This window comes from Hemibagrus wyckioides, linkage group LG06 (genome assembly GCF_019097595.1).
Source record: "Hemibagrus wyckioides isolate EC202008001 linkage group LG06, SWU_Hwy_1.0, whole genome shotgun sequence".
Classification (NCBI taxonomy): Eukaryota; Metazoa; Chordata; class Actinopteri; order Siluriformes; family Bagridae; genus Hemibagrus; species Hemibagrus wyckioides.
The window spans coordinates 21,649,354-21,662,231 of NC_080715.1; the positions used below are offsets into that span (position 1 = coordinate 21,649,354).

The 12,878-nt window shown below is 42.1% G+C and overlaps 1 protein-coding gene across 3 annotated transcripts in view; it reads right to left on the reverse strand.

The window, feature by feature from the left end:
- myo16 (myosin XVI) overlaps positions 1–12,878 on the reverse strand; it is a 122,705-nt gene that overhangs the window by 18,117 nt on the left and 91,710 nt on the right. For all 3 annotated transcript variants that reach the window (XM_058393041.1, XM_058393040.1, XM_058393042.1), the window contains exons 24-30: positions 12,735–12,810; positions 11,314–11,489; positions 9,611–9,691; positions 8,005–8,210; positions 2,960–3,062; positions 2,781–2,877; positions 2,436–2,682 (exon numbers count right to left, since the gene is read on the reverse strand). In XM_058393041.1, coding sequence (XP_058249024.1) covers positions 2,436–2,682; positions 2,781–2,877; positions 2,960–3,062; positions 8,005–8,210; positions 9,611–9,691; positions 11,314–11,489; positions 12,735–12,810 — 986 coding nt within the window. The remainder of the gene's footprint in view (positions 1–2,435; positions 2,683–2,780; positions 2,878–2,959; positions 3,063–8,004; positions 8,211–9,610; positions 9,692–11,313; positions 11,490–12,734; positions 12,811–12,878) is intronic.

Below are 12,878 nucleotides of genomic sequence, written 5' to 3' on the forward strand. Positions count from 1 at the left end.
TAGCCAGTATATGTCAGTGTGACACAGGCACAAGAGGTGATTAGCATGCTAAATTAGCACTAATGAAATCAATACTGGGGTATATAATGTCCTGTTGAACTGGCAAACTTCTTTCAGCTAGAGTAGGCCTTTCAGTAACTGTATATAAAACGAGTAATGTGTTATGTGCTGTGAAGCTTGATGAATGGCTAAATAGCTTATCTGTTGATTAAACTCTAAGCAGCTTTTCTTAGCATGATATGCACACTGATTTTTGTCCTTTAATCTGAGACCTCCATCTGTTGGTCCCTGGGGAGGGGGGGTGCTGAGAGCTGTGTGTGTGTGGCGTGTTGTGGGGGTTGTAAGGACTTAATACCATAAATAGATTTCCCAAACTGAGTAGCAGGAGCGTTAGTCATCTTGACCATACAGCCAGAAAGACAAATAAAAAGACAGGAAGTATTGTTTGTGTTCAAATGTTAAGTTTCTTTAAAGTACTCAGTTTTCTCTCAAAGTACTAAATGTTTTGTTTGTAACAGTAGATAGGAATCTGATCATTCGTGACAAACAAGTTTGTGTGTAATTAGTGTGTGTGTTCATCATCTATACTGACACTTTTATGTGATTATGACAGTGATCTGGTGATGATGACATGCTTGAAAACCAACTTTGATCTTAAGCCTCCATTATTTGGCAAGGTGATGAGCAAAATGTGTGTGCACACGCCCGTACTTATATTATTTTTGTGTGTACTTTTACTGATTGTGTATTGGTGATGATAGATACTTCTCTTTCTAAACCTCACACTGGCTTTACTGAGGATTTCTACAGAATTTCCTGTTTATAATCTTTCATAAAGTGCTCATTTTTCTTCATGGGGAGCAGTTACAAAGTGCCTAAAAGGCCAAACTTGTCATATATTCCTACCATCACAGGTCACTTGTTTTCCACTAAAATCTACATCCACTACAAAAGTATGTGGGCACCTGAACATCACAACCATATGTGGTATTTCCTCAAATGGTTGGCACAAAGTAAAAAGCACACAATTATCTAAAAAGACTTTGCATGCTGTAGAATTAAGATTTTGTTTTACTAGTCCGAAATGTCCCCAAAAACTGTTCCAGCATGACGATGCCTCTATAAACAAAGTGAGGAAAGTGTTGTGGAAGAACTGGAGTATCCTACACAGGGCTCTGACCTCAACCCCACTGAACACCCCTGGAATGTCGACTGCACCAGATTTCCTTGTCTGACATCAGTGCCCAAGCTCACTAATGCTCTTGTAGCTGAATGGGCACAATCCCCAAAGCCATGCTCTAACAACCAGTGATAAGCCTTCCCAAAAGAGTGTAGGCTTTTATAGCAGCAAAGCGGGGTCCGGCTGTGAGGATGGTGTTCTCAGGGCAATGCACAGCCTGAGGTTCTGTTCAACACTGCACTTTATGCCATGGCTAAAAAGATCAACATTGGTCTCCTCAAACCAAAGTAGTCTTCTATGTCTCCAAATGTCAAACTCCAATCTTCCATCTGATCTGTGGATCTCTGAAGCTTCATCAGCATTACATTTGGCCTCTTCATTGATTCTTTGACTTTACCTGGTCAGTGATGTTTGGTTGATGGCCTTTTCTAGAAGTCACAGTCGTACCATATTCTTTCCAATTTTTAATAACAGGTTTAATGGCACTCTGCAGGATGTTCAAAGTTTGATATTTTGTTTAAAAGGCAAAACCCCTTTTACCTGAGATTGATTTGACATTTTCTAGGAACATGTCTATTCATTTGCACACAGGTGGACTCCTGATGGGCAGCTGGTTGCACCAGAACTAATTCTGGGCTTTCACGGTAACAGAATTGGATACTTACACAACAACTTTTACATTTATTTGTAAAGAACTAGATTTTCACAGTAGATTTGTGATGTATAATCCCACTTATATTTCTTTGACAGAGCAAACGCTTCCGCAAGCCACTGTACACAACCAATGAGACATTCCTTCAAAATTTTATAAGGACAAGGAAAATCTGTAAAGCCTTCAATAAACTGTGGTCATTTTTTATATAACCCAGTTATACATTCTAGTGCCTGGAATGAATAAAGCAAATTAAAAGAAATAAAAACAAACTGGATACTGGATACCTTTCACTGCATATGCCAAATAATTCATAACAGCTACTGATTTCTGTTTTTTATGTACCCTAAATAGCTATAATACTAAGCTGTACTTTTGAGAGATTAATACTGTAGGTATTTAAAGTGTCCGCAGTGACATATTTATTGATAACATCAATATTTTGTTAGTATCAGTTTTCAACTGAAGTGCTCTAACAGCAATGGAAGATTAGGTAGAAAAGAATTCACAGCTGTATAGTAGAAATATCGGGAATGTAAAGATTTTACGCTGATGTACATGCGTCTTTGTATATTTGGTAGTGGCACTTAAGCAGTGGCTCACCTCCTGGGTGAGTCGTCCTCGGTTCCCACGGGTTCAGGTCTCTCCCCCAGTGGTGGTGTGACGACGTGGCCCCTTAGCCGATCGTTCTCTCTTGCGATATCAGCCGCGTTCTGGATGACCAGGCTGTCGTAAGCACGCAAGCCCAGGTCTTCTGCCCCCTGCAGGAACCGTTGTACATTGCACTGCTCTCTTTGCTGATAACTCAGCTCGGCCCGCACACGATGCCTCACCAGCCAGCCACGTGCCACTGTCACACACATGTATACACACATTCATACACTATAGTAATCATAACAAAAAAACAGAAAAAGACAATAAAGAAAAAACTGTGTGACAGGATGTTACCTTTCTGGCAGGTAACTATCTTCTTGTGCAGCTGATGGCAGCGGTCGTTCAGGTGGTCAGCCTGCCAGTACCTCAGGAACACTTTGCTGCCTCCCAACTGAGAGCCAGATGGACACGTTTTAAAATGAGCCACGGCCGATGGACTCAGGTGTGCTGAAAGTGAAAGTGCACCTACTCACCTGCCATCCCTGGAGTTTGCAGTGCTGGAGAACATGGCGGCATTTCTCCTCTGTGGATATTTTCTTCCCGTGTGTCAGTGTGGTGTCCACCAGCTCTCGATATCTGCAACAGAAGAATGAAAAACAAGAATCTTTTAAAATTACCTGTTAATTACTGACTTCTTATGGTAAATATCCATGATTTCAACTACAGTTTTCTTCATTAGCCTCTATAAGTCCCATCTTATCCTTCAGTAGTTCAGCTTAAAGCACATTATTTTATAAATTACTGTGCGTTATTCAGTAACTATAGTGAAACTAACAGGAAAGGAACTGTTTATTGAAACTCAATATCCAAAAGGCCACCTAAAGTCACACCACAAAAGCATATTCCTGAGGCATGAAAGCCTAAATTTGTCCACGTTTACTGGATTGTTTGTCCACTTGTCGGAGTCTGTTTTTGCTCAGTTTATTTTCTTACAAGAAAGCAGCGCTGCTGATGGGACACGGCTTTGTCAGTCACATCTGCCACTTATCTGCGACCCTTCATTTCTTCTGAAGACGTTATTAACTGCACTAGACACAAATGCCATCTTACGTGACTGAATTAAAGGCCAAAGAAACAGAGCCTGCTCAAGACAGAAACCCTTAACAGTAATAAAATCTGAGCATAACCCGGCCCTCAACGTGAGGTGATGTTCCACTCAAGAAAAAAAAGGTGCAAAATTTCCATCACAATTGGCTGGCCTTTCTCTCGCCGTCTGCCTCTGCACCAGCACTCTCACCCTGTCTGGCCTGCTGCAGCCTTATTGTAATGCTAACACTCTCACATTCTCACTCACTGACACACGCACACGTTCGCATTCAAACGAAAACAAGCTGTGAACTTGGAATGATATCATTCAGCAAGCCTCTCCCAGACAACAGGTCATGCTAGCCTCTGTAGTGAAAGAACAAATGGCAACTCTATAGATTAGGAAAAAACAAAAGGAAAAATGCGTAACTCCATCTGTCTCTATCTATTCAATGTGACAAAACAGTACAGAGTTCACACATGACATAAAATGGTAATAAATATGCTACTGAAGTACTAGTGTTACAGCTTCATAGTAACTACTAGGGTAATAATTCTTAAGTGTATCTAATTTGAGATGACACAATGGACCATTAAAGCATTTTGACCTCTCAGCATTAAAAAAACTCTGTGCTCATCAGATAACAATCTGCTTCATTTCATACAGTCACAACATCAGCAATTATCGCAAAACAATCTGAACTATGCAATCTTCAGTCTCACAACAATCACAGTCACAAGACCGTCTGGGTTATTTAATCCAGGGTCAACATGGGCTCAGACTAAAGACAGCCCAGCCAGCTAGCCAGTGTCTGACGTGGTCTGTCCCTCCTCCTCATTACTCTTTGTACCTCAATGCCTGTCTCCCTAAATTTTCCAGTCTGTCACTTTCTCTCTCTGTCTCTCTCTCTCTCTCTCTCTCTCTCTCTCTCTGTCTTTCTCTCTCTCTCTCTCTCTCTCTCTCTGCCTCCCAGCTGAAAGATTCATGATGTTTACAACAAAGTAGTGGAAACTTCCAGCATCATGTGACCAGCATTGTCCTGATTCATTATCTTACTGGAATGTTATCGTAATCCGTTTATCCGTCACACACAAAAAGTGAGATTGAGAGACTGATACAGCTACAAGGCACCCAGTCATAAAAAAGAATCAGAAAACAGCAGACATGACGGAGAAGAGAAAAAATAAATTAGAAATAACATTTCAGAAGAAGGGCAGAAATGGAAGCGGACAAAACAATGCAACAAAGAAAAAAATAGAAAAAACAATATGGTGGTAGAAAAAGATAGGAAGATGACAATGAAAATATAGTATTGAAAGAGTGGAAGGAAGAGAGGAAGGAAATAAAATTGGAGTGACAATAAAGGGAGGAATATTATAGACCTAGTATGAAAAGTCTGCAGGCTTTACAGTGAGATGTCAATGTGACATGGCGATGGGGCATTGTGTTCCTGGCAGATGATGAGTGCAGAGTCACATTGTACCCAAGCTGACAGAAAGAATGAAGTGATCCACTCTTCCCCTCACAAGCGGGAACATGGGGCTTACTGCAATTACAGCTCTACCAGCACTTTTTAAGCCTCACCTTTCCTAAGCTTCAGGCTACTCCATCACTTTCTTTCTTATGCTTTTGTCCCTCAGATCAAGCTGACCTCTCACAGCCGGAGACTCCCCATGCACATCCATTTCCAGGCCGATCGCTGATACCCTGTAAACGAGCCGCTCCAGTTGAGCCCTTCACACCATTACTCATAGCGCCTCTCCACCCTCCCCACATCCACCCACACGTCCACGCAACCACCCACGCGATGCGCCTCGCTACGGCTAAACAAACCAGGAAGAAAGTGATGTCTGAATGCAGCTGGCTTTCGGTGCCGCCTGACCTCGCCTGACCCGGATTGCTGAAATCTAAGCTAAACGTTTAATAGAGTGTCCTCTCTGCTGAGTGCATGGAAACCCGTGTGCAGGTCAGCAGCTGAGAGTCTTAATGTACAGTTGCTCAATCTGTAGCCACTCACATCCTCTCATCCTGTGCATTAGCCTTATGTACGCTCAAAAAGCAAAGGAGCGGGCGCCAGCTAGGAGACAACACGCTGGGTGAAGTCTACAAAGACACAAAGAAATCGGTGAGCTGCCAAGTAAAAGCAGCTGGAACCTAAACATGTTGGACTACTGGATTTCAAAATCTGTCCCTAACTGATTATAGTATTATTTTAAATATTTTTACCACTATACTATACGTGTGCTATTGGTTTTTGGAATGTTACCATGTATTTAAAAGAGCCGCTACACATTTAGTAACTTTCAACTAAACAAATAAAAAAATCTGTAGTAATTACAATTTTAAATAATAGATCATTCATCTTAGTAGTAGAAGTAGTGACAGAAGTGCTTGTAGTAAAAGTAGTAGTAGTGGTAGTAGTCATGCATAAACATCATTTAGAAGTGTTTTTAGAATCTAGAATCTTTCTAGAATTTGTCCTCATACTTTCAGGCACTAAAGCTGCAAACAAAATGGTGTGTGTTAATGTACTGATAATGGTTGTAATAGTAGTAGGTAGTGATAGTATGTTGGTAGTACTAGTATTAGTAGTGGCGATGGTGGTGGTAGTAGTAGTGTTAATAATAGCAGTAACAACAGCAGCAGTAATTGTGGTAGTAGTAAAAGTAGTTATGTTGTTGGTAGTAGTGGCAGTGGTAGTAGTAGTAGTGGTGGTAGTAGTAGTCATGGTGGTGGTGGTGGTAGTACTAGAGGTAGTAGTGCTAGCAGTAGTAGTAATATTAGTGGTGGTGGTGGTGGTAGTAGTAGCAGTAGTAGTAGTCATGGTGGTGGTGGTGGTAGTACTAGAGGTAGTAGTGCTAGCAGTAGTAGTAATATTAGTGGTGGTGGTGGTGGTAGTAGTAGCAGTAGTAGTAGTCATGGTGGTGGTGGTGGTAGTACTAGAGGTAGTAGTGCTAGCAGTAGTAGTAATATTAGTGGTGGTGGTGGTGGTAGTAGTAGCAGTAGTAGTAGTCATAGTGGTGGTGGTGGTGGTAGTAGTAGTGGTAGTAGTACTAGCAGTAGTAATGGTGGTGGTGGTGGTGGTAGTAGTAGTGGTAGTAGTAGTACTAGCAGTAGTAATGGTGGTGGTGGTGGTAGTAGTAGTACTAGCAGTAGTAGTACTAGCAGTAGTAATGGTGGTGGTGGTGGTGGTAGTAGTAGTGGTAGTAGTACTAGCAGTAGTAATGGTGGTGGTGGTGGTGGTAGTAGTAGTGGTAGTAGTTCTAGCAGTAGTAATGGTGGTGGTGGTGGTAGTAGTAGTGGTAGTAGTTCTAGCAGTAGTAATGGTGGTGGTGGTGGTGGTGGTAGTAGTAGTGGTAGTAGTTCTAGCAGTAGTAATGGTGGTGGTGGTGGTAGTAGTAGTGGTAGTAGTACTAGCAGTAGTAATGGTGGTGGTGGTGGTGGTGGTAGTAGTAGTGGTAGTAGTACTAGCAGTAGTAATGGTGGTGGTGGTGGTGGTGGTGGTAGTAGTAGTGGTAGTAGTTCTAGCAGTAGTAATGGTGGTGGTGGTGGTAGTAGTAGTGGTAGTAGTACTAGCAGTAGTAATGGTGGTGGTAGTAGTAGTACTAGCAGTAGTAATGGTGGTGGTGGTGGTAGTAGTAGTACTAGCAGTAGTAATGGTGGTGGTGGTGGTAGTAGTAGTACTAGCAGTAGTAGTACTAGCAGTAGTAATGGTGGTGGTGGTGGTAGTAGTAGTGGTAGTAGTACTAGCAGTAGTAATGGTGGTGGTGGTGGTGGTAGTAGTAGTGGTAGTAGTTCTAGCAGTAGTAATGGTGGTGGTGGTGGTAGTAGTAGTGGTAGTAGTTCTAGCAGTAGTAATGGTGGTGGTGGTGGTGGTGGTAGTAGTAGTGGTAGTAGTTCTAGCAGTAGTAATGGTGGTGGTGGTGGTAGTAGTAGTGGTAGTAGTACTAGCAGTAGTAATGGTGGTGGTGGTGGTGGTGGTGGTAGTAGTAGTGGTAGTAGTACTAGCAGTAGTAATGGTGGTGGTGGTGGTGGTGGTAGTAGTAGTGGTAGTAGTTCTAGCAGTAGTAATGGTGGTGGTGGTGGTAGTAGTAGTGGTAGTAGTACTAGCAGTAGTAATGGTGGTGGTAGTAGTAGTACTAGCAGTAGTAATGGTGGTGGTGGTGGTAGTAGTAGTACTAGCAGTAGTAGTACTAGCAGTAGTGACAGTGTTATTAGTAGAATTAGTAGTAGTAGTACTAGTAGTAGTGGCAGTGATAGTAGTAGTAGTATTAATAGTAGTGACGGTGGCGGTAGTAGAAGTAGTGGTGACAGTAGTAGTAGTAGTGGTAGTAATAGTTGTAGTAACAGTTCTGCTCAATTGTTAATGAACTATACATTCAAAGATACTTGTTACATGTAGTATAACATACAAGACAATATCAATGCAAGATAGATTTACTAATTAGAGGACTCATCTCCAGGTCGTAGTGGGCAGTGTGAGTGGTGTACCTGGTGAGGAAACCAGTGAAGGGCATGCGCACTGGGTAGCCATAGCGGATCATGCGCACCATCTCCAGAACTCCCACATACTGCAGCTGAGTGGACACCAGGGAGCTGTCGAAGGTGTCGGCCTGGCCTGAGCTGTTGGGCCTCACGCAGTGAACGAAGTGAGGAGTGCAGAGCTGGAGTTTACTGCTGATCTCTGATAGAGAGTTCTGCACACAGGGCGAAAGAGGGAGAGAAAGAGAGAAAGACAGAATTTTAAAATTGTGTTTGAAATATGCCATAATACTCGCCAGTCTTACTGCCTTTGTTTACTTCAATTCGGCTGCAGTATTAATCACAGTGTATCCTTCAGAATGATGACGTCACAGGCTTCGGTGTTGAGACAACATGGCTGCCTGTCATACGTGTGACATTTCAATGTGCGACACGCAACAAAGGGGTGATACAGGAAGGGAAGCAACGATGTAGCAGGCTTAGCACACAAACCCACTGCCATTCATCCAGACAAATAAACAACCATAACCGCAGTGACACTGACAACAACAGACACAGATATCTTAATCATGCCTAGAAACAGTCATTAATGAAACATACCAATTGATCTGACATCATTTGGCTCCGTTTTAAGATTTTCTAAAAATCTGTCATTGTACTTTCAGGCACCAAAACAACAAACAAAATGTCACTGGTTAATGAGCTACTGTATTTTTGTTTTGTACAAGACATGACAGAACGAGTGGAACTCTGTATGCCTGGCACACACTCACTTTTGCGTCATCGCTGATATGCAGAACGAAATGTGTTGCAGTAATGGAAATGAGATCATTTGGAGAGTGTGTGTGTGTGCGTGCTAATAATGTGATGTAGTCTTATTAAGTGGGTGTGTTTTCCTCAACATGCTCGAAAAATACAAAGGGCTCTTTGCATGGGGAAAAGGGCAGACAGTGTGTGTGTTGACATCAGACTGCAGTGAGGGCCCACTCTGTAATGGTGTGCGTATGTGTGACGCCACAACATAGACACACCGTTACTGTTGTTTACTGCCCATTCATATGGCTCACACCAGCATCTACAACCACAAACTCGTTCTCTCACCCACACACAGGCAAAAAAATAAAAATGCTCACTGCCCACAAATGGCTGAGCCCACAAGGTTTATAACGGACAACAAAATGCTGCTTCTTCAGCCGGATACTACTTCTATAGCTTTAAACATATCCCACTGGCATCCAGAACCACAGACTCATTCTCCCTCCCACATACACACCCCCACACAGGCACACGCACGGTCCAAAAACTCTCACCACCCACAAACCGCACTGCTAAGCCCACAAGGCCAATACTAGAAAAGAACACAAGCTGCATGTCAGAAAGCAGGCCTCTCTGGTTGCGAGTAAATTACATAATGATGTTCACACTGGTGTTATATTTAGATAGGCAGCCGCCTGTTTTCTAATTCATAAAAATGAACTACGGGAGCTATATTGTTCCTTGTAGAGCGAGTTAGGGATTTTTGGCTTTGTGCCAAAGGCAGTGTTTAATGATAGCGTGTACACAGACTAGATGAGCTATAAAGCTACTTCAGAAATAGTCATGTTTGAAAACTCACCCTCAGTTGCACCGCCACAGTGACCGGGCCACAGCGCTCCAGCCTCTGCATGAATGATGTGGCTCCTTTCTTCTTCATGAGCTGCAGGGAGCGGAATGAGACAATACAAAAAAAAGTCACGACACACACACAAGAGTGACCGGCACACCTATATATGCTCTCTGAATATCTAAAAAAAACACAGGCAGAGGGACAGGAATGGAGCCTTAACTTAATAAAGCTGGGGTGGACTGGAGAAGATGGTTTCCATATAGTACTAGTGTAGAGTCATAGAAAGAAATAAAGCTCTAGCACAAAGAAATAAAACTCTTACAAGAAAATAATCAACGTGATGGTGTGAAAGAAAGAAATGACTTCCTTGTTATTTTCTAATAACAGCACATCCCAAAGTGTTTTATTTCACTTATACCACAGCAAAAGATTTGCCAGAGATTTATTAAAGAACAACACGTTAAATAGCACATTTAATGTTGTGAACAAAACATCCATGAATAAATGATTAAAAAGTCATTCCCGCACCACCCTTTCTGTTTTTCCTTACCTTCCTCATTTAAAAAAATTTACACTGATGACGTGTCGGAAATCTTAAAGGATCAGCATGAGCTCTGACTGTTTCTATTACTGCCTTGGCACTGGAGACTCCTTCCACACATTTGTGACAAATTATGACAGACTCCTGACAGTAATTTTATACCTATAAAAATTTTCAATAGGTTTAGCTAATAAAATAGACACTGAAGCTCTCTTGATGCAGAATCTTTGAAAACTTCATAGCATCAACATTCTAGCTTCTTCACTGTATCTCACTTAAATGCCATTAGCTGAACTAACCCAGACCACTCATTTCTGCCGTCTATTATCCCCCTGGAGAAAAACACCATAATGGTACTTCACATTAGCGTTCCCATGGTGCTCTGTGAGCATAACTAGTGCTTATGTAAGTGCGAGACGGTGGGTTTGTTTTTCATGCAGTGGAGGGTTGGAAGGTGAGCTACCGGCTTGTGCTCCGAATGGCTTACATAAGCCTGAGCCAGCTAGACAGCTCAACTGTGCAGCTCATACGGAGCCTACTCACTCTTGGCCCAGTGCCCATATATAACCTGCAAATATACAGGGAAAGCTGACAGGAAGAAAGAGGGGATGCGAGTTATTAGAGACAGAAGAATAGGAATAGATTTGTTTTGGTGTCAGAATGAGAAAGAAATACAGAAGAAGATTAAGACAGCTAGAGAACAGTCTTAGTTGGTGAGAAGTGTGTGTTATGAATGGGCTGGCTTCTGCAGAAGGCAGCGAGATCAATAAAAACTATAGGAGTGTATCTGCGGTAACAAGGCCTAACTTAGGCCACTTCCCATTGCTCGCTCGATAAGCTAAAAATACCGGGACTCACCTCAGCGCTAGAAAGGGACCATCAGCTCATCTGCACCAAGCCTGCTTATCGGCTTATATTGGCTTGTTTGTGAATGGCTTATGTGTATTTGTGCATTTCATGCATTCACAAAGCCACAAAACAGCACCATTTCCTAAGAATATAATCCTTGAGAATGAACTCCCATATATTGTTTGTTGACTTATGGATTTCTTAGATTGCTTATATGGTTAAATGGTGATTTACTCTGTTTAAAGAAATATATATATATATATATATATATATATATATATATATATGAAACACGTTTACTAATCTTCTGCAAAATGAGTACCTTTTTGAGCTCCAGATATTTCTGTGCGTCTTCGGGTGTGCTGGCTGAGCTCGGCATATGCAGGAGCAAAGCGCCTTTGGACCTGCGCAGCTGCAGCTGCTGGTTTGGAGGCACCAGGGAGCCTGTCTGAGTCAGCTTACACTGGAACATTTGATGGACGAGCACGTTCTCACTGGCTGCTCCAAGAAACGAGTGAAAAAGAGAGGGTTGTAAAAAGAAAAAGAAAATAAACATGAGGGTTACGTGACTTTGGAGCCTAATTCTGCCAGGCGCCAGTGATAATTGACTCCAATCATTACTGAGCACACGCACACACACACACACACACACACACATGGACACACATGGACACGCTTACACACATCTATACAAATCATTATAAAATGACTCTTGAGCCCAGTGAAAGACGATGACGAAAAAAGGCTGGCGTCTTAACTTACATTTTGGAAAAGTGGATGAACAAAGGGTTTATTTATAATGCATATTGCATATATGTATGTATGTATGTATGTATGTATGTGACACACATTCTCTTTCATGAAACTGTTAGGAAAATTTGGCTTAATAAATGAAAACACCATTTTCTCCAGTTGCTAGAGAAAGTGCAAAATATCTCAGGAGACTGGACACTGCTGCTACAGCTTGAGTCGGTCACAAACTATTCTGTAAATGTATATATTGGGCACATACATTCTTTACCAATACTCATCCAATATTCTTATACTAAGGGTAATGAACAGTAATATTATTATCCACCCATCCATCCATTTTCTGTAGCACTTATCCTACACAGGGTCACAGGACACCTGGACAGTATCACAGGTGACTTGGGGCACAAGGTGGGGGACTGCTGAGTTGGGGGGCAACCAACCACAGGGCACAGTTTCACACACACACATACACACACACACACACACACACACACAGACTATGACAATTTAGAGAGGCCTACAACGTATGTCTTTGGACTGGAGAAGAATAAGGGAGTACCTGCAGGAAACTCCCAAAGCATGGAAAGAACATGTAAACTCTACAAAAACAACTGAACCTGAGAGGTGCGAGGCAAATGTCCTAACCACTAAGCCACTGTACCAATGACATTGTTACTGTATTTCAGTTTACATTACTGTTTGTTCTGCTATATTTCTTTTGGTGTATAGTTGCTACCACTCCATGACAGCACATGTATGCTGTAAAAGCAAAGCAGCAACAACAAACACAGTTCAGTTGTATTAAGTCAGAAGAAACAAAGAGGGAAAATCCATTAATCTGTTGTATCAGTAATTAAAACGAGCCTGCGTGGGATGCAAAGTGCTTGCAGGACTACAGGAGAATAATAAACAGAACACTTATAGTAGCAAAAAGGAATCAGCTACATGTACATGTTTGTGGGCTTGCGGCTCACATGGTGCAGCTCTTACATTTGAGGACAAACAGGATGTTTTGAGGCAGAGCATCCCTGTTTCTCTCCAGCGATCCTGTGAGGTCATAGCTCATCTGCAAAACAAGAGACAGCCATAAGCACAAGTAGTAGCACAGAAAGGCAAGAAGGCTCACAGGCAAGA